Source organism: Cricetulus griseus, chromosome 2 (genome assembly GCF_003668045.3).
Source record: "Cricetulus griseus strain 17A/GY chromosome 2, alternate assembly CriGri-PICRH-1.0, whole genome shotgun sequence".
Taxonomy (NCBI): domain Eukaryota; kingdom Metazoa; phylum Chordata; class Mammalia; order Rodentia; family Cricetidae; genus Cricetulus; species Cricetulus griseus.
The window spans coordinates 42,703,011-42,724,915 of record NC_048595.1 but is presented as its reverse complement, the minus strand read 5'-3'; the positions used below and the strand labels follow the sequence as shown (position 1 = coordinate 42,724,915).

Genomic DNA, 21,905 nt, shown 5'->3' with positions numbered 1-21,905 from the left:
ATCTCATTTTCTGCTGCACACAGGACATTTCTGCAGCCCCAGCTCCTAGCATGGTGGATCAATGATGACGGCACATGCGCTGGTCTGGTCATACCACAGACTGTGGCCCCTATCTATTGCATGAGAAGACTCACAGCAGAAATCTAAAGTGCCAATTCTGCTACTCCAGATGCATTCTTCCTTGAAAAAGACTTCTCTCATCAGCTGTCCGCGGGCTCCTTCTCCCTCCCTCTGAGTGAATTTTCACGTTGGAAGGAAGCTTGTCCCATCTGTCCCACAAACATTAGTCTCCTTTTGCTCCCTCTGGAGTGGAGGATGGAGAAAGACAGGGCATGCACCTGCCATGTGCTTGGGCATATTCTGAGTGTCTATTGTATAATTAGCACATGTGATCTCATTTCTTTTTTCCCAGTAGCTCCACAGGCGGGACTGAACACTGTACAGGTTGGATCCAAAGGCTCAGCTCCACATGAGTGAAATGATTCTTTAACATCACCTGACCAGCTGGAGGCTGAGTTGGGATTGATCCCAGATCTGCCTGGCCCTGGAGTTTAGGCTCCTTCTCCACTACCCCGTTTCCTTCCAGGTCCTTCCTGAAACAGGGTGGCCATTGCGGTTCTCAGTATGTGTCAACCTGGTGTCAACCTGGTGACACCAGATCCGTCACCTCAGTGAGGAGTGAAGGGAGCCCCTGGGATCGGCTTACTAATTCAAGGGCCCGATGAATTATTCACACCGCCATTTCCTTAGAGGCCCTTCCACCCTCACGTCTCTTTTCCCTCTCAGACCCTTGGATCCTGACCCCCTGAACTCAGCCTTGGTGGGGGACCCCCGGTGAGGAGATGCTAGCTGAGCTGGGGGCCTATGTATTGCTGGCAATGGTACTGCTGGGCTCAGGTCCCGGGATCCAAGCCATGGAAGGTAGGTGATGGAGCAACCACAACAGAGAGGATGGGAGGTGAGTGCAGAGGAACCAGGGGCTCAAGAAGCCCAAGCCCAGAAGTTGAGTGTGTGCTTGCTCCTGAGAAGTGGAGGACAGCATTGAGTGAGCACCTGCTGTTTGCTTCACATACACAAGAGCATTTTCTTCTTCAGCACAAGGTCCTAGGTGAGGGCTGGCCCTTTCTTCCTGATGAAGAAACTCAGGGCTCAGGGACTTAGGTACAGAGCTACACGATGGCTGTGCTCGTGCACAGCCAGGGAACGGCTCAGAAGTGTGGAAGGCTCCTGGTGGGAGGGTCCCTCTGCTCTGATGGTCTTCTGCACTTCCCACTGCAGCCAGTGGTGCCAAATTCCTCACTGTGCCATTCAGTGTCCCTGGTGTGCTGGCTCCAATATGTCTGTGCTCTGCCTGGGAACCACACTCTTTCTGAGAATGCCTTGCCCTGGGGATCTTAAGCCCCACTGTCCCCATGCCTGGGAAGAAGTTCTTCCTGGAATCTAGTAGAAGAGTCCTGTTTCTCTTCGAAATATTTTTTCAATTGCATGTGTTGTGTGTGTAGAGGGTGAGTTTTCATGCTGTTTCACACATGCGGAGGTCAGAGGACAAGCTGTGGGAGGTGGTTCTCTTTTTCGTACTGGGGATCAAGTTCAGGTGGTCAGGCTTGGTGGCAAGAGGCCTTATCACTGAACCATGTAGCCATTCCCCTTTTCTCTGGTGTTCACCATCAAAGTTTAAGTCAGTCACTTCCTCCATGAAGCCCTCCTCATCCTCTGTTGGTCTCAGGAGCCCCCTCCCCAGGCTCCCAGAACTCCTCCAGCCCAGGCTGTGAGTCTAGTAGATTTGTGTCACTCTGTCCCCCCAGGTGTTGTGTGCGAAGCTTGGTAAATAATGTCACCATTCTGCATTGGATGCATTCACTGGGGAATGGGGCTCAGCAAGCGGCCCCTATAACCTGTCTTCATCAAGCTCACCTAGGGATCAAAAGGGAAGAGGTGGCTTGGCAGTCATCCCATTGCTGGCAGAAATGAGCTGGGCACCTCAGGGTCTCAGCCCATGCCTGGTGGTAGGAGAAGTGTGTTGCTATTTACTAACTTCTAGGGCTTGGACAGTCTCGGCATGACCCTGAGGGTTGGTGTACCTGGCTGGATCCTGACGGGATCCTTTGGTGCTGGTGCTCGGGGCCACCTAGGCCACAGGAGTTCCACTCTGTCACTTTGTGGTTTTCCTGTCCTATAGTCAACACTGTGAGAAGGACAAGAGTTGACACTGGAAGAAATGTCCCTCCATCTTCTTGCCATAAGGCTATGAACCAGATACCACTTCTAACACCAGCCTGCTCAGCCAGGGAGCAAATCATGTGACCCTGCATGGCCCTTGCAATGCCTCTGTCTTCCTAGCACTTGTAGCACTCAGGAAAGATGAGGGTAGCACCCCACTTCACAGGTGCATGGCTGAGGTCCACAGAGGCTGAGTGATGGAGACCCTTATCCTCATCGGCACATATCACCTCCTCTGAGGACCTCCCTTAATACTGCTATCCCATAACCCCATGTGATGCAGGATACAGCATGCCACACAGTGTGGCTTCACCTGGTTTTCCTGACTCTCCTCAGGCCCACCCCTCTGTGAGCTTCCCTGGGTGGGAGGCTCAGTTCAAATCAGCACAGACCCACGTGTGATGTGGTATGTCCTTCTCTTCAATCAAGTGGATACTTGAGGATTCCTGTGACTGCAAGGGACAGGACCCAAGCTGTATGCACATAGGCAAGAAGGCTTCTTGAGCTCTACAACAGGGTGGCAGGGATGGAGCTGAGCCTGCCAGCAGCCAGGGCCTCTTGGCTCAGGGCCATTTTTTTTTTTTTTTCATATGGCTCTCACTGTCTGTGGACATGTTTCCCCAGCCCCGAACATGGACCCCCAGGGTTCCCATTCCCTGTCTAGGGACCAAGGAGGAAGACACCACTCCCAGACATTCTGAGAAGAGCTGGAACACTTACCCTTCCCACAGGTCAGGATTACCACAAGGAGCCAGAGCAGTGTCTGAACCAGGAGGCCCGGGTCCCACAAGTTGGAAGGGAGGGTGCTGAGAAATAGGTGTTGGTTACAGTAACTTCTCCTTCTGGAGCTCAGTCTTCTCGTCTGCAAAGTGAAGCCAGTAACACAAATAAAAATCAGAGAATGATCCATGCATTATGCTTGGCTGATACTTGATTCCTAATACAACAATTGTGCCCCCTCGCTGTTTACTGTTGAAGTTTATCTCACAAAAGTTCTTCATCCTTGGCTTGGCCAAATGGAGCCTTGTGGTTTTATTAAAAATGTGCCTGGGGCTGGCAAGAAGACTCAGCACTTAAGAGCACTGGTTGCTCTTCCAAGGGAGTCTGGTTCTGTTCTCAGTTCCCATGTCATTGGGTGTCTCACAAGTCGTTACTGTAGTTCCAGGGAGATTTGACACCTCTGGCCTCTGTGGGCACCTGTGCTCATGCACATTCTTCCATACAGACACATGAATACACATAATTTAAAACAAAAACAAATCTTAAAAAACAAGAAGAATATTCCTTTGTGGAGCTCAGCAAGTAAAAACATTTGTCTCTAAAGTCTGATGACCTGAGTTTGATCCCTAGGACCCCTATAAAGTTGTGCTAAGTTTCTACATGCACGCTATGGTATCCCCCCCCCCACCTTATGTTGCACACACATGTGCAAACACATAGTAATAAATAAAAATCTATGTTTTGAAGATTTGCTTATTTTTATTTTATGTGTATGAGTATTTTGCCTGCATATTTGTCTGTGCACCCCTTCAGGCTGTGGAGGCCAGAAGAGGGTGTCAGATCTCTGGGAACTGGAGTTACAGACTGTTGAGAATGGTCTTGTAGGGGCTAGGAATCAAACCAAGGACCTTTGGTAGAGAAGCAACTGTTCTTTACCACTGAGCCACCTCGCCAGCCTCAAAATTGATTTTTTTTTTTTTAAATTTCATTAAGGGGTGTTCTTTTATAAGCTGGGATAATAGCTCAGTCGGTAAAGTGCTTGCTGTGCCAGCAGGAGGACCTGAGCGAGTTCAAGATCCAGAAGTCATGGGATAATGCCATGTGTTAGTAATCCCAGGGCTGGGAAAGTGGGAGCAAGCAGATCCCTGGGCCACGGGCCAGGCAGCCTAGTCTACTTGGTGAGCCTCAGGCCAACAAGAGAACTTGTCTCAAAACACAAGATGGATAGCATCTGACGGACAATATCTGAAGTTAAGCTCTGGCTTCCATGTGCACACAAGTGCACAGAACCACCCCCACCCCCACCCCCAACACACACAAATGTTCTTTTAGCTGCATGCGGTGGTACATGCTTGTAATCCTAACACTCAGGAGCCAGTGCAAGAGGATCCAAGGAAGTTTGAGGCCAGTGAGTTCTAGGCCAGCCAGAGCTACACAGAAAGACCCTGACTCAAAACAAACAAACGAACAAAGGTGTTTGTTAGATTGTTTCCTTTTAATGTGGGGAACAGTGGCACATGTCTATAGTCCTAGATACTGGAGAGGCTGAGGCAGAAGGATCATTTGAGTCCAGGAGTAGACACACACACACAGACACACACACACTGCATCTTAGCACTTGGAAGGCTGAGGCAAGAAGATTTGCAATTCAAGACTAGCCTGGCCTATATAGCTAAAACCTTACCAAAAAAAAAAAAAAAAAAAAAAAAAAAAAAAGACTCTGTAAGTGATGGTGTGTATGCATTTCAAATTGTATAGCATTCTACTATGTAAAGTTCCCTCCTGGCTTATTTTTTATTTATTAAATCTGTTCTTTGGCATTTTCATACACATATACAATATATTCTGATTACTACAGCCTCCTGCCTCCCTCCTGCCTCTGTCAACCCTATTGCTGCTGCTATAGTGGTGGTAGTGGTGATTATTATTCAATCATGGTCTTGCTGTGTAGCTCAGGCTTGCCTGAAACTTACAATCTTCTTTCCTCAGCCTCCAGAGTACTTCTCTTACAGGTGTGTGCTACTATACCAGGTTGTATCTTCCTACATTTTTTCCAAACACTTGAACCAGACCTACTGGCACCCGTCTGTAATCTCAGCATTTGAGAGCCTGAGGCAACAGGATTACAAATTTGAGGCCAGACTGAGGCTACCCTTACCTTCTTCTTTTTTTCCAAAAGCTTGGCAACACTGAGTGAGCTTTGCAGAGAATGGCCTGTGTGGGAGACCTGGGTTTCCTCTCTTATTAACCTTTTCCTCAGTGACTGCTCAGAAGTTACAGATGCTTCTAGCCTGGTATTCCATTAAAGGTTGCCAAATCCTGGCTTTCTTATTTATTATTTTCTATTTATTTACATTTTATTTATTTATTTATTTATTTATTTATTTATTGTTCAAGACAAGGTTCCTCTGTGTAGTCTTGACTGCCCCGAATCTTGCTTTGTAGATCAGGCTGGCCTCCAACTCACAGAGATCCATCAGTCCACCTGTCTCTGTACCATCCCTGCCCGGCTCTATTTATTTACCTAATGTTTATTTATTTATTATCAAGACAGGGTCTCTCTATGTAACCCTGACTGGCCTGGAATTTACTGTGTAGCCCAGTGTCTTAGTTAGGGTTTACTATTGCTGTGAAGAGACACCATGACCATGACAACTCTTATGAAGAAAACATTTAATTGGGGTGACTTGCTTACAGCTCAGAGGTTTCATGGGGAGGAGCTTAGCAGCCTGCAGGCAGATGTGGTGCTGAGAGCCCTACATCTTGACCAGAAGTTAGCAGGAAGTCGACTGACACTGAGTGAAGCTTGAGAAAAAGACCTTAAAGCCTGCCCCCACAGTGACACAGTCCCAACAGAAGGTGGGGCCCAGATTAAAGGTGTGCCCTCTAGCCTCAAGGTCTAGATTAAAGTCTTGTGTCATCCAGACTCCTCCAACAAAATCATACTTCCTCCAACAAAGCACATGTCCTAATAGTGCCACTCCCTGTGAGTTTATGGGGCAAAATAGATTCAAACTACCACAACCAGGCTGTTCTTGAACTAGAAGAGATCTGATTGCCTCTTCTTTCCTCCCCCTCTCCCCCACGGGATTTCTTTGTGTGGCTTTGGAGCCTGTCCTGAAACTCCCTCTGTAGACCAGGCTGGTCTCAGATTCACCTGCCTCTGCTGGGGTTAAAGGAGTGTACCACCATGCCTGGCCTCACTTGCTTTCTCTTTCTCCTCAGAGCTCACCACTCCCCTGTCTGCTCCACACTTTGTTCATGTTTCTTGTCTTCCCACCAGAACATGGATGCCCTGGGAGCAAGATCTTTATTCCTGCTGCCCTCCCAGCATCTGAGAGCACACTGCCCAGTGCTCAAACGATATTTAATTGACTGACTGGGAGAGTGTTTCCCCAGGATCTGAAAGAAGTGTGAATGCTTGAGCAAGCTCAGGCACACATCCAGAGTGACTTCGAGCCATGTCCTGTTTTCTTGCCACCCTCAAGGCCTCAGACTTGCCTCTGTATCTGAGACCCCAGAGCTGATTCTAAACCCTCCTTTTCTCTTGCCTCAGGTATCAAGTGTGGGGGAGTGCTCTCGGCACCGGCTGGGAACTTCTCCAGCCCAAACTTCCCAAGTCTGTATCCTTACAACACAGAGTGCAGCTGGCTGATTGTGGTGGCCGAGGGGTCCTCAGTGCTGCTCACCTTCCACGCCTTTGACCTGGAGTACCATGACACCTGTGGCTTTGACTTCCTGGAGATCTACAATGGGGCCTCTGGAGACAAAGGCAATCTTCTAGGCAGGTTCTGTGGCCAGGTGCCCCCACCACCTTTCACCTCCTCCTGGCATGTCATGTCTGTCATCTTCCACTCAGACAAGCATGTGGCCAGCCGAGGCTTTTCTGCAGGCTACCAGAAAGGTGAGGGGGCACTTGGCAGAAAGGCAGTGGGGGGACAGGGCACAGGGGAGGTGACCAGGCGGTGTCTTAGTGTAGGATGGCCTGGCTTTAGCACTGCCTACAGGGGCAAAGCCTTCTTCACATTCATGATCTCCCTGGAAACCACTATTTGCTACCCTTGTGATACTTCCCTGCTTTCCCCTTTGACTGCTGGGTCCCTCATCTACTGACATCAGGCCACAGGAGGATCTGGACTGTTCCTGCTATTGAAGTTCTGTGGCTCCTTCCTCCTTCCCCTGCCTAGGCCCAGGGTGCCAGGGGCAAGAGCTTTTAGAACCTGTTTCCTCCTCTCTCAGGGCCTTTCCTTACCAGTCCTCCTAATCCCTGACTCCTCCAAGCAGGCCTGTCACCTGCCACCCAGCCTCATGGGATGGAGCCCAGGGCCTTCCTGTGCTTTACCTTTCTCCTTGCCTCCTCCCTCCTGTCTTTGAGCTCCTGTGTACAGACCCAAAGGACAAGATCAGATGCCTATGTCAGCCCAAGCAGGAGAGCCACAAATGCGCATGTCCACAGGTCCACTCCCTGCAGCCACAGGACGCAGGCAGGGCAGCGGCCCCTGCTGAATTTAGAAGCACAGAGCTGTGCTGTGTTAAGACACAAGAACAAAAGGCTGATCTGACTAGCACGTGGAGACCTTAGGCCCGAGAGTTTTAGGACAGAAATCAACCTCAGGTGCTGTTCCTCAGGAGCCACCTCGCTGAGACCTGGTGCTCTCCAATTGGCTAGAACGGCTGTTGGCAGGAGAGCTCCAGAGATCCACCTCCTCTGCCCTAAGCTTATAAGTGTGAGCTACCATGTCCCACTTTTGTGTGAATGTTGAGGATAAAAGTCAGTCCTTATGCTTGCTCAGCAAACACTTTTCAGCTGAGCCCTGGCCCCAAGCTCACATTTCCAGCATTGATTTGTGAGAAGTCAATCACTGAAAAACAGTGGATGCTGATGGAGTCCACTGGGTTAAATTATGTATATGTAACTTTGGGTCCTGTCTTTTATTATACTAAAAGATACTGGGCTGGGGAGACTGCTCCATGGGTGAGAGGCTTTTGTACCCCCAGCATCCACTGAGATACCAGGCATGGCCTGTGACCCTGGTGCTGGGGCATATTGGCCATCTATCTAACCTAGCTGAAAATTAGCAAGCTTCTGGTGCAGAGACACTGTCTCCAAGAGACAGAGTAGAAAGTGACAGAGTAAGATATCTGATGTCCTCTGATGTCCAAGTATAAAGCACCTACATGAGCATGGACATCCACGCATAAACGCAAACACACACACACACACACACACACACACACACACACACACACACACATTGGAAATGCAGCATAAGAATGAAGTCTGAAGCATCTGTCTGTTCAGGTTGTTGATGTTAATTGATGGGATATCACAGACTATACCTACCGTCTCATTTCTCAGTAAATCTGATGGCCAGAAAGGGAATGCGATTGCCTGAGATCACACAGCCGAGAAGGCAGTCCTGGGACAGGAAGACAAGTCCTTAGCTGCCCAGTGCCATGCTCTGGCCACACAACTGCCACTAATCTTGTGGGCTCCAGTTCTGCTTGCTAGCTGGGTGACCTGCCAATACTTTTGACTCTTGTCATTTTGGTGTTGTCCTGCCAATCTTCACATCTCTGTTTGAGGGCTTTGTTGGTGTCTGTGGTCTCCCGCTGAGCCTCCCTATAGTTTTCCTAGACACTTTTCTATTGCTGTGACAGACACCATGACCAAGATGACTTATAAAGAAAATGTTTATTTAGAGCTGGGGGTTGCAGAAGGTGAGAGTCCATGACCATCATGGTGGGGAGCACGGCAGCAGGTGGGGAGCACGGCAGCAGGCAGGCAGACATGGCGCTGAAGCAGTAGCTGAGAGCTTACCTCTTAAGGCAGAGAGTTAGCTAAGTGGGAACAGCATGAGCTTTTGAAACCTCAAAGCCTGCTCCAAATGACACACCTCCTCCAAGGCCACACCTCCTAATCTTTCCCAATGGTTCCACCAACTGGAGACAGGGTATTCAAATATATGAGCCTATTGAGAGCATTGTGTGTAATTACCACATAGTGTGTAATTCCCTATCCTCCTCACTCCTGGAGTAACATAACTCAGGTATGTGTTACTAGAATTCCCTAGTGGGGTTTTAACAACTCCCTTTAGCACACTTATCGTCTCATCGCACCCTTACGCCCACCAGGGATCCTTGACCTCCAAATAAACCTCTTGCACACGGGCCTTTGTCTCTGGGCCTACCTGGGTGAACTCAGGACTAGACAGATTAAGTTACTTGACCTCACTGTAAAAGGTGGGTACCACAAGGATCTGGGTACAGATCTGTGCCTGCCAGGCCTGGGTGTTGGTGGAGCAACATTTTGGGTGTCTGGTTCCCCAGAGAAGATGTCAACTCAAATGGGCTCCCTTGCAGATGTGTGCGGTGGTGTCCTGACTGGCCTTTCGGGGGTCCTCAGCAGTCCCGAGTACCCCAACAACTATCCCAACAATGTGGAGTGCCACTGGCTGATCCGTGCCTCGGGGCCTGCTGCTGTCAAGCTGGTGTTCGTGGACTTCCAGGTAGAGGGCAGCAGTGGATGTATGTACGACTACGTGGCTGTGCTCGGAGCACCTGGCCCTGCTCATGGGCATCAGTACTGTGGCCGTACCAGGCCCCCCACCCTTGTTTCCCTGGGCCACGAGTTGCAGGTGATCTTCAAGTCTGACTTCAACATCGGAGGCCGGGGCTTCAAGGCCCACTATTTCTCAGGTAGGAGAGGCCAAGCCCACGCCAGCACCTGCACCTGTGGACCTCCCTGTCTACTGCTTTGTTTGGGAATTCAATTAAGGCTTGCTCTGTTCTTGGGGCTTGGATTTTCTGCACTGTCTAGAAGGGTCTAGCATACCCTTTTGGGCCAACACCAAGTCCTAACCTGATCACATCCTCTGGAAGACTTTCTTCCTTGTTCAGATGGAGGGAGGGTCAATCCCTTCTAAACTCCTTAGAGCTGTGGGTTGCGACCCCCAATGGAGGTGAATGATGCTTTCACAGGAGTTGCATATCAGATGCCCTGCATATAAGATATTTATATTACAATTCATAACAGTGCAAAATTGCAGTTATGAAGTAGCAATAAAAAGAAGTCTATGGTTGGGGTCACCACAACATAAGGGACTGTGTTAAAGGGCCACAGCATTAGGAAGGTTGAGAGCCATTGCCATAGAGAATTCCATATCCAGGGTCTCCCACTTTGGTCCGTCTCCCTGCCTGATGGTAAGTTAGCTGAGGTTCTCAGGCCTGGCATGTACTATGTGCTCGTGTAATGTGCACACAGAAGATTGGATGTGCTCCAGAGAATGCACGGTCCTCTGTAAAAGATGGGGAGCACGATGAGGAGCCACTGTCATGAGTGCTAGCGAAGCCTTGACAAAGTCACCAAGAGGCATGAACAGTCTGTGCAGAGGCGCAGGGGGCTGGCAGCTGACAGTACTGAGCAGAGCTGGTATGTTGACAGAATGTTAGCTTTCTGTACCTGAGCTAGACAAGGATATGTGAGCCATAGAGGAAAGCTCACTATGGCTCATACTTTCAGGACATTGTGGCAGGGAGCAAAGAGTGGAACAAAAGCTGCTTCCTCATGACAGCCAAGAAGCAGAGCCAGAAAAAGGAAGGGACCGGGGCTCCAGCGCCCACTTTGAGGGCATCCTCGAAGTGAGCCAACCTTCTTCCAGTAGGCCCACCTCCTGAAGGTTCTACGGCCTCCCAGTGGCACCCTTAGGCCACGGACCCAGACTTCCTTTATATGGCATTTTGTGTGTGAGAGAGTGAATCTTGCTTCCTCCTCCCCAGGAGAATGCCAGGAGGTATTCACGGCTGTGCGTGGAAACTTCTCCAGCCCACAGTATCCTGGCTCCTACCCCAACAATATCCGGTGTCACTGGACCATCCGCCTGCCCCCCGGCTACCGGGTCAAGGTCTTCATCCTGGACATGGGCTTGGAGGAACCCAACAGTCTGACCAGAACCTGTGACTTTGACCATCTGGCAGCCTTTGATGGGGCCAGTGAGGAGGCCCAGCTGCTGGGGAAGTGGTGTGGCCGTCACCTACCACCGCCTGTCACCTCACGTCACAACCAGCTCCTGCTTCTGCTGCACACTGACCGCAGCACCTCTGGCAGGGGCTTCTCTGTGGCCTACATTGGAGGTCAGCTGAGTTGAGTGTGTGGGCACTGGGGAACTCTGCGGCCTCCTCCCTGTGTCCACTGTGATGCAAGCCCTGGGTGGTGTCCCCCAGGCACTACTCAGTTGTCTTCTCTGAGGACCTCTGAGGCCACTCTTGTGCGGCCCTCACTTATTTCCACTGCCACAGGGTCCTCTTTTCATGGTGTCTGGCTCCATGATTCCCAGTTCTTCCTGTGGGTTAGATGTCTCTCAGATGTTTGATCCAGTTTCCAGATTTAATGCACAAAATATGTCAAGTTATCAATGGCAAGCATTAGGTCAAACACAGAGATGCTACTAGTCTGGCCTGTGTCATTCAGAACTGCTGACTAGACAAAGGGCACATGTGTGTCCTCACCCAGCAGTGTGCTAGCCAGCCAACTATTACATGGGCCCAGGGACTCAGAATTTCCTAATGGTACGTGTGTTTGCAACATGACTGCCACAAAACTCGGGCATCAAGTCCACCTTCAAGGCTGGAAGAGGAGAGGTGCCAGCCACAAAAATCCCATTATCCAGAAAGCCAAAGCATTTGGTGGGAGGAGGGGGAGCCCACGGGTTTTAAGACAAGGTTTCTCTGTGTAGCCCAGGCTGTCCTGGAACTTGCTTTATGGACCAGGCTGGCCTCAAACTCGGAGATCTGCCTCTGCCTGCCTCTGCCTCCCAAGTGCTGGGATTAAGGCAGGTGCCACCACATCCTGGCTTGCCAAAGCATTTTCAAAACTCTCTCAATGCTTTTGTCTTGGGTCACTTTGTTTTCAAACCAGTCGCATGGCCATGCTTTGGCAGCATAGGTAACTGAGGAAGCTGGTATCAAGCTTGTCTATCTTTTCTAACTTTTGTAATGTGGACTCAGTTGTACAGGACGGGTGAGTTCCTGGGTCAGGTGATGAGTGAGGGCTGCAGGATATGCCTGGCTCTGAGGACATCTTTCCCTCACACGCCCCTCAGCAGTGAAAGGGTCCTCTTTCCTCACCCCCAGTAGCAGGAAGGGGTTGGGGGAGGGATGGCAGTGGAGCAGGAAACAGCTGCTGTAAGTTGGTGGCCTATAGAGACTTGCACAAAGCCACTCTTCTGGACCTACACAGGGCCTTGTCCCTGTGGGAAGGACAGTTGTGACTTGGCACTGTCTCCTTTGATTCTTCATGGACAAGGAGAATATTGTGAAACCATGTACCACCTAGGTTCTGTCCAGTGACTTGGAACATCTCCTTTTTGGTCTCCAGATCCTGGTTTTCCCACCTGAATAGCAGGGACCTGGATTGAAGGCTCTGGATTCCAGCCTGGGCAGGAATAAGTGATCTAGCCTGCCTCTTCTTGCAGCATCTCTGGAGAGGAGGGAGGGGGCTGCTGTCATCCTGCCTCCTGGTCCAGGGCCTTCTGTGTTCTCCACCAGGTCCCTGTGGGAGCCTAGGGTCAGACAGGGTACTCACACTGGACCAGCACCAGATGGGGCCCAGGCTATAGGCAGCTTCTCCACAGGGAGGGCAGCCTCGGCATCAATCAGGGGTGACACACAGTTCAGCGCCACCGAGATCATCGTGGGAGACAGCGGACCCATAAATCCCCGCCTGCCCAGACACCAGAGGTTGAAATATGTCTGAGACATTTCCCGGAGAGGGCTGAGGGATCCAGGCCTCTGCCTGCCAGGTCTCCTTTTTCTTCCAGCCAGCTACCAACCCCCACCTGCCTCTTCCTTGCACACACCCCTGCATGCACTCTTGTCCCTGAAGTTCCAGACACTGAGAATCACACTCTTGCCAGCACAGAGCATGCCGGGAGCTGAGAGACAGACGGATAACTAGGGAATCCTGTCCCTCAAGTCTGAAATCCCAACTCAGCCACAACATACAGTTTCACCTCACAGAGGTTTGTTTCCAAAACTGAAGTGGCTTGAGGTATGCCCACCATCTCGGGCCATCACAGGGAGGGAAAACAGGGTCCCACTCTCCCCTGCCTTCTTCAGAGCTGCCTGCTTTTTCTCTCTTTCCTTTGTAGCACTCCTGTGTGTTTCGTGCATTCATTGTCCTGCACAAGCAGCGGTGTGGCTGGCTTTTTCATGTCCATGTCTGTGTGTGTGCACAGATCAGGCCATCAGTAAGGTATTAACAGAATGATGGGATGGACTGCTGGACATCTGGCTGTAATGAGCGGTCGTTTTTAATGTGGGGAAGAATTAGTCTCCACTCACTTGCATGCTCATCCATTCATTCATTCATTCATTCATTCAGCATTTTCTCGGCCTGCCAAGCTCTATGCCGGCCTCAGGGGACACAGAGACACGGGCAAACTACATGCCCTAAGAGTGTGACACAATGGAGGATTGCATGTGCGTATCCCCCAGCTCAGTTCTGTAGGATGTCATGAGCACCTTGTTCCGTGTCTGCTGTCCTTCAGGAAGGCTCAGGCATGATGGGTCTGACTGCAGCCCTGAGGTCTCAGGCTCCTCCTTCCCGTTCCAGTGGTACCCATGAATGTGAGCTGTTCCCGCACGGACTTCCAGATCCTGATCTCTGCCCAGGCACTGGCCCCACTGGAGCGGACCAAGGTCTATTTGGGCAGCCGGAGCTGTGTCGCCCAGGAAGTTGGTGGCAACTTCCGGATCCAGGCCCGCTTTGATACCTGCGGTACCGAGTCTCAGGTAGGGACAGGGGAGGGGAGGTCTAAGAGATGGGCTCTGAGCCTTACTAAAGGATACCTGCTACCCTCAGTTTCTCTCCTGGCTTTGGTCGTGCACTCAGGTCTGGATGCAGACTTACTGGCATCCTTTCAAAAGACCCCAGAGGTGAATAACCCTAAATTTCCTCCCTGCTCCTCCCTTTGTCTGAGAGCCGCCCCCCCCCCACCGCCAGGGGAATAGAGATCCTGACCCTTTAATATGCACAGTCCATGCCCCACCCCTTCCTGCTCATCCTCCCCAACCTGGTGACCCCAATACATCTCCGAGCTCCACAAACAAATGAGCCTTTCAAGTAAGGATCCACCTCCCTCCAAAGACTGTGCTTACAAATGAGATTTTCCACTATCCTTGGATGCTGGAGGCTGTGGATCCAGACCAGGGTGGGTGGATGGATGGATGGGGCCTGAGAGAGTTCCTGGGCAGTGCCACAACACTCTGAATTGTGTCCTTAGGAGGTTGTATAAAGGGACTGCGGAGGGAAGGAATGGTGATCTGCCCCGGTTAGAGTCCCCAGCTCTGAAACCTGGAGGTTTGCTGTCTGGTTTGGCCCGATGCCTGTGCCTTGCCACTTGCTTCTGGCCCCCGCAGTCCTAGCTTCCAGGCAGCCACTGTCCTTTAAACACTGGAAGGAGGTCGAGGGACATCTGGCTGCCCCTCAGTACTCACCTCTGCTTCATACCCTGAGGCCCCCAGTGACTTTCTTGACAGAACCACATTCAGAATGAAGGAGAGAGTTCCAGAAGGCTGGGGAGATGGCTCGGTCAGTAACGTGCTAGCCATGTAAGCATGAGGACATGAGCTCCATCCCCATGTTTATTAAATAACAAACAAACAACAAAAAACTTAAAGATGAGTGTGGTAGCACACACACACACCTTTATTTATTTATATACTTTTTTTTAATGTATGAGTGCTCTGTATGAATGTATGCCTGAATGCCAGAAGAGGGCACCAGAGCTCATTACAGATGGTTGTGAGCTGCCATGTGTTTGCTGGGGATTGAACTCAGGGCCTCCAGACAACAGTCAATACTCTTAACCACTAAACCATCTCTCCAGCCTGGCATATACCTTTAACCCTAGTACTTTGGAGTTGGAGGCAGATGGATCTCTGATTCTGAAGCCAGCCTGGTCTACATAGAGAGTTCCAGGCCAGGCCAGGCCAGCCAGAGCTATATAAGCTAGGTATGGTGGTGTGTGCTGGGGAGGTAGAGGCAGGCTTATCTGTGGAACTCACTGGCCAGTCAATATAGCCTAATCTTCGAGCCCCAGATCCCAGGGAGAGACCTTGTTTCAGAAAACAAGGTGGGTGGTTCTTGGGGAGTGTATCTAGAGTTGTCCTGGGGCCTCCAAACACGCAAACACACATTTACATGCTCACACACAAGCCCACCTTCACCCTCAAACAAAGAGTCCCAGAAATGAAATCATGAAGCCCTGGGGCCAAGGACTCATGGATACTCAGTTTCAGAACTCCTCTGTGCCCCAAAACACAGGACCATAGACCATAGAATCAATTTCTTGGAAGGTAAAGGTTAATATAAGCCTTGTAAATCCTCAACCTCAAGGCCCAGCTCCTGCAAGGAGCTGCTGTCACGGAGGCATGAGTGACCAAGAGCAAAACAGCATCAAGGCCAGCCTTTCTGTGCCTCTCTGGAAACTTGGGGAGTAAACTCCTAATTCTCAGCCTTCTAGTCTCACAGGGCTTTTCGTCCTCTCCAAGCCTGCATGCCTCCCGCCTCTACCACTTGCTTTCCCTCTGTTCCTTATTACACAGACAACCACCCTCTCTTTGGTCCCCCCTCCACCCTCAGCTCCTGCTTTGCTTTGTCCCACATCTGTGTGTCAGAAAGCAAGGCTACAAGTTCCCCTCAGAGAGTGGAGAGCAGGCTGATCCAGTGCATAGATGCAGGCGCTTACTTGGGGAACATGGGATCCAGGGCCTTTCAGAAGCCCAAGCTTGGAGAAGACCTCATGTCCCCTTGTCTGTGAAAGTGACATGACACCCCTTCAACTCTTCCTGAGGCGGGTCACTTGGGAACTGAATGATGGGAGGTCCCAACTACTTGCACCTATTTATTCCCTCAAGGTAGGCAGTTTTGTGTTTCAGACACCACTCCCAGAAGTGGCAGGCCTGAGTAGGGAGTCTGGACAGCCTGAGGAATTCAGTATTTGCTGTGGAGTGGGTGTATGTGTAGCAAGTAGCCTCAGGTCACTGCACTCCCTAAAAAACCCGGCTTCTCAGAGGTGTCCATAATGCCCAACCCACTGAGGGCAACTTGGCCTCTGATTCATTCATCCCTCATGTGAAGAGCTGCCTCTCACACTGTGTTTTCCAGGGGCTAGAGTCTGTTTTCCAGACCTAGAGCGGGCAGTGCCTCAACAGTAAAGACCCCTGCTTTATGTGTCACTTGGAGAAAGACTCCCATGGAAGGTCACACAATAGGGACATAGCTGACAGAGAGAGGCAGGGACTCGCTGACTGACCAGCTACTCTTGGACTTGAGTTAAGTGTCATGACTGATAGCATAGGTAAGAGTTGGGCAGATCAGGGTAAGAATATGGCCTATGTTGCTTGTATGCTGTGTGGCCTCAGACAACAGATTTAACCTCTAGGTCCCAGTTTCCTTTATCTGTGAAATGGGAATATTAATGACTCCAAGAAGGTTATTGTGAGAATTAAATGAATTAATATACTTAACTGGATCCTAAATGGCCCCAGATTTTAGATAGTTTGCTGTTGTTGTTGTTGCTGTCATTTTGTTTTGTTTTGCTTTGCTTTTTAAACAGGGTTTCAGGTAGTCTAGGTTGGCTTACTGTGTAATTAGAAATGACCATGAATGCTGGGTTCTCTTCTTTCTCCAAAGTGCTGGAATTACAGGCATGTGCCACCACACCTGGCTTAAATATTGCCAGTGCAATCTCAGTTTCATGGTTTCTGGTTTTAGTTTTTTTGTTTTGTTTTGTTTTGTTTTGTTTTGTTTTGTTGTTGTTTTGGTTTTTCGAGACGGGGTTTCTCTGTGGCTTTGGAGGCTGTCCTGGAACTAGCTCTTGTAGATCAGGCTGGTCTTAAACTCACAGAGATCCACCTGACTCTGCCTGCCAAGTGCTGGGATTAAAGGCATGCGCCACCAACACCCGGCAACTTTTTGGTTTTGTTTTTGCTGGTACTGGGGATTGAACCTGGAATCTTACAACACTAGTCAAGTAAGCTACATCTTCCAGTCTAGGTGTTCTCACTGTTACTACCTCTCAACCTCTTTCAGCCCCTTGAAACCCGAGCAAACATTGGCACATCCAGTCTGATGCCCTTCAAAACAGTCCCCTCTTACAGTGGCCCCTTTATAATTATTTTAAATGTGTGTGTGTGTGTGTGTGTGTGTGTGTGTGTGTGTGTGTGTGTGTGTGTGTGTTGCTCAGAGGACAACTTATGGGAGTTAGTTTTCTCCTTCCACTATTTGGGTTTCAGAGGTTGAATTCAGGTTGTCAGTCTGGAGAGACAAGTTCCTTTACCCACTGAGCCAACTTGTTGGCCCATCTGCCCCTTTGATAGATGAGGACTCTGAGGCTCAGAGTGTTGAGGAATCTGTGGCTAAGCCATAGGGTCAGGCCTATGTATCTTTAGAGGGTCCAGGAGAGCTGGAATCTCCTTGGGAGTGAACAAGTATCTGTGACCCCACAGAGAAGAAATAACACCTCCATGATTGTCAGCGTGCTGTACATCGACTTCTCTGACGCTGGGCATGAGGACATCCACGAGTACGAGGTGCGCTGTGAGCCCAGGCGCAAGGAAGCATCTGTCCACTTGCTGTCAGGTTCTCACTGGCTCGGGCCATATGCTGCCACAGCTGAGCATCTTCAGGAAGCACCATCCAGGGATGAAGCAGAGGTCCTAGAGGGCCCAGGGACTGTGGTGGCCCAGGACACCAGTGACATCGTCTTCCTGGGCCTTTGCATCCTGGCTGGAGTCCTTATGATCATTGCCATTGTGGTCCTGATGCTGTTGTAAGCAGAAAGAAAGCAGCTTGGGGACCCACAGCAGGGCAGGGTGGGGCTTGTAGACATGTTGGTGACCATGGGCACATCACGTTCCTCTCTGAGCCCTTGTTTTCTATGGATCACTGCCCTGCCCTGATATCACCAGACTCTGAGAAAAGTTTGTATGGGTAAGGGCTCTGGAGACGGTCGCTATTGCTGCTATGTTATTAATTTTAAGGGCGTTCTGCTACAGGAAAGCATGCTCCCATATGTGTTTCTTGTGAGCTTGGAGAGTTGGCGTCACTGGTGGCAGTGTGACTACAACAGACTCATTCTGTTCTTCAACTCAGGGTACAAACAAGAGCAGCTCTCAGTTTCTCAGATCTTCATTAGCAGGACATCTAGTATCCGTTCAGGGCTTCCTCCTGATTTGACTTGTGTGAAGACCCTATCTAAAGAACTCCAGATCAGCCTCTAGGAATCAGGAAGAGAGCCGAAGCTCCGAGTGCCAGGATAGGCTCTAAAGCTACACAGAGGAACCCTGTCTCGAAAAACCAAAATAAGAAAAAAAAAATCAAGACCAGAGAGCTGAAGCTCTGGCTAGTGCTGTTGTTTCAGCCCCTGCCACACCATGACATTATTGAAGACTGGTCTGTGTATCCTAGTGGATGCTTGCCCATAGAGGTGGCAATGGCTTCCTGGGTCTGGTTCCTACAGACACCAGGTAGGCTGGGCAGCATGCCCTGAGGGGAGGCTGTAGATGTAGTTGCTTTTATGTTGGGACTTTTGCTAGAATGTCTTGTGATCTTTGGCCAAGACACTGAAGTCCCATGTGTCTCCATCCTTGCTCTGATCGTCATGACAGAGGCTCTTCCTCACTCATCAGATGAGCTCTCTCTGGAGCCCTCTGTACCTTTTCCTACTCTAGTCCCTTAGAGTTACTCCAGTCTCTCAGCTGCTCTAGTCTCTCAGCTGCTCCACTCCCCCACAGCTGCTCCAGTCTGCCCACATGATGTTTCTATGCTTCTATCAGATTAAAGGTGACTTCCTGCCCTTCCCTACGAGGACCTCTAGGATTATTACCGAAATTAACACACCCTCCTCCCTTCTCCAGAGCTCTACTTGATAGCAAGAAGTGGAATCATCTTGTTAATGAAAAATAAACAAACAATACATTTATATTCTACTCTTTGTCCCTGCTCACCTTTATATTGCACAATGATCGCTCAAGGAGTCCTTGCACAATAACCAGGGTCTCCATGCTCATGCTGTTGACCACTGGGACTCTGTTAAGAAGATGGAAGCCCCATTACAGCACAGTTCATTTGGCAACCCATCGTGCATGCACTTCATCCAAGACTCTGCTGTCTGTGCGAGACAGCGCACAGCAGAACACAAGCAGATGTTGAGTCTTGCCCTTGAGAAGTGTCTAGGATGGCCAAGCAGAACTGGGGAGGAAGGGGCAGACTAGCTGGGACCTTGAAGAAAAGGTGGAGAGTGAAGAACCCTTGAAGGAGGAAGTGAATCAAGTAGAGGAGACAAAGTTATCTGGACACTGAGGGTCACACTGGGTTCCTGTCCAAGTCCTTCAACTTGTTAACTGTGAAAGTCTGGGCAAACTGCTCTACACTTATCTTGAAGAGGGTGTGGTGATACAATGAATTAGGGGAGTTAGTCGGTGTAGGGGTTGGTGTTGGGGGGAGTCCTCAGTCAACTCTGGGGTGTCTGGACTCAGCCTTTCTCTCCCCTGACCTCACTCAGTCTCTGAGTTGAGTGCGTTTGCCCCAATGTGTTGTCGCAGTCCCCAGGTCTTGGTTTCTGACCTATTGCTGTAGTAAAATACCATGACCAAAAGCAATTCAGGGAGAAAAGGGTTTATTTTAGCTTATAGTTTATAATTCACCATGGACAGGAACCTGGAGGCAGGAACTGAAGCAGAGGGGTGCTGCTCACTGTCTTGCTCTCTTTATGGCTTGCTCAGCCTGCTTTCTTTTTTCATTTGTTTTTGTTATTTATTTATTTATTTATTTATTTATTTATTTATTTATTTGAGACAGGGTTTCTCTGTGTAGCCATGGCTGTCCTGGAACTCTCTCTGTAGACCAGACTGGCCTCGAACTCAGAGATTAGTTTACCTCTGCCTCCTGAGTGTTGAGATTAAAGGTGTATACTACCACCCAACTCTCAGCCTACTTTCTTATGCAACCTAAGATCACCCTCCCAAGGGTGACACTGCACACAGTGGGCTGAGGCCCTTGAACATCAATCATTAATCAAGAAAATGTTGCACAGACTTGTCTATAGGACAGTCTATTGCAGGCATTTTCTCAACTGAGGTTACCTCTTCCCCAAAGACCCTAGTTTGTGGCAAGTTAACAAAAATAATAAAAACAAAGCAAAAAACAAGCAAACAGCCACCCACAGCAACAACAAAAGAAAAAAAAAAGATGTAACCAGCAGTCTATTAGAACTTAAAGGGCTGAAATGATCCATTAGCCACCAAGCTCAGCCCTGGATGAGTGAGACAGGATGGGCACCACCCAGCTCTGCAAGCTCACTGTCCAGAAAGAGGGACCTCCCATGCCACATGACCACACTGTGGGTCTAGCCTAGGCCGGAACTTTGAGTCCCGCTGCCCGCTTGTCCCTACAGGGTTAATGTCACATGTGAGAGGGGACCTGGGCAAGTAGACATGTTGGTCTTGGGAAAACACCCTTTAGATTGCAGGTCAGACAGTGGATCCCTTTCAAGTTTCACTCTGAGTCAGTGTGGCCGGCCTTGAGAGGACATTTAAGCTCTCTGAGCCCCATTTTTCTCTTGTGTGGAGTGAGCAAGGAAACATTCTCCTCATACAACTATTATGAACATCAGATGACTGATGAGTCCTGACTCCAGCAAGGACTTCTCAAGGAGTCCTCAAGTCTCAGGGTTGAACAGGGCCTCACAGGGGAGCAAGTGTCTGTGCCTGGCCCATCCCCTTCTCCTCCCATTCCCGTCCATCCCCACCCCAGCCTGTCTCCCCCATTCACCTCACCAGACAGTCTGACCTAGCCTCCCTGCATCTCTGCTGTTCTCCATGGACAAAGATCATCACCCCCAGTCCTGCAGAAGAGTGAGTCCACAGAAGCATGCTCGGCCCTGTCCCTCAGGTCATCTCTGCTTTGGTAGCACTTGATCGCTGATGTAAGACGAATTCCTTTCTTGTCACCCTGCACCCGCTTTGTTTTCTTCATAGCATCCACCTAAAATGTATTTGCAAACCGAGACATGTGCACACGGAACACAGCCGTCCAGGGGGACCTAAGGAAGGAAGTCAAGGGCCCGTCTCCCCACCTCCACATCTGATGCAATGGTAGGCAAGCTTCCCAGGACACAGAAGAGTCCTGAGTGGATCCTGAGGGACATGAGGAGACCACACAGAAATATACAAGGATTTTCCTCTCGAACACCTTAGGGACAAGGACAATCCAAGTGAGCAGCTCAACTTGCCTAAGTGCTCAAGGAGCTCAGAGGGAGGACTTGGGCTTCCAGGAGAGACTCCTCAGGCACAGGAGAGGGAATAGCATCTCAGGACAGGGAACAGCACACGCCAATGCGAGGAAGCTTGAGGAGCTCATTGTGTCCGGGAGTGGGGAAGAGGGCTGGGTGAGGAGGCTCAGAGGTATACTCGATGTCATAAAGGCAAAGGCAAGCTGGAAGGTTGCTTAAGGCACCAAGATGGTACCTCAGGACAGTGGCAGAAATCCTCCCTGGGCCATGGGCTTCCAAAGGTGATTATGGAACAAGACAAGCAAATGAATAACACAACCCGCCATGTTGGATGGTCTCCATTGGTTGTCCCCACACATGCTTTCGAGTAAATCAGTTGTCCCAGAAATCTGAGCCCCCCCCATTCAGCCACCATGTGACTTTGGTTTATCCATCCACCCCCAAGGGGTCCTTTCTCGCACCCCCCAGGAGCTGGGCCAGGCTGGCTGGGCACAAGGATCCAGTCACAGGGATCCAGGCCAGAAGAGGCAAATATTGGGAGGTGGCCCTGTGACTAGCTTGTTCTGTGGCTCAATATCTTAGGAAGCTCTCTGAGCCTCCACTTCCACATCTGTGAGTTGGAAACAATAGCAGGGACATTTGTTGAAATAAACTGCACGCCAGACACGT

At 50.1% G+C, this 21,905-nt stretch overlaps 1 protein-coding gene across 1 annotated transcript; it reads left to right on the top strand.

The window, feature by feature from the left end:
* Positions 1-842: 842 nt before the first annotated feature.
* On the top strand, positions 843-17,778 carry Cdcp2 (CUB domain containing protein 2). The gene is made up of 6 exons (XM_027402270.1): positions 843-921; positions 6,497-6,844; positions 9,304-9,639; positions 10,720-11,073; positions 13,553-13,731; positions 17,452-17,778. Exons 1-6 carry the CDS (start codon positions 843-845, stop codon positions 17,776-17,778), a joined length of 1,623 nt encoding a protein of 540 aa, XP_027258071.1.
* The last annotated feature ends 4,127 nt before the right edge of the window (positions 17,779-21,905 follow it).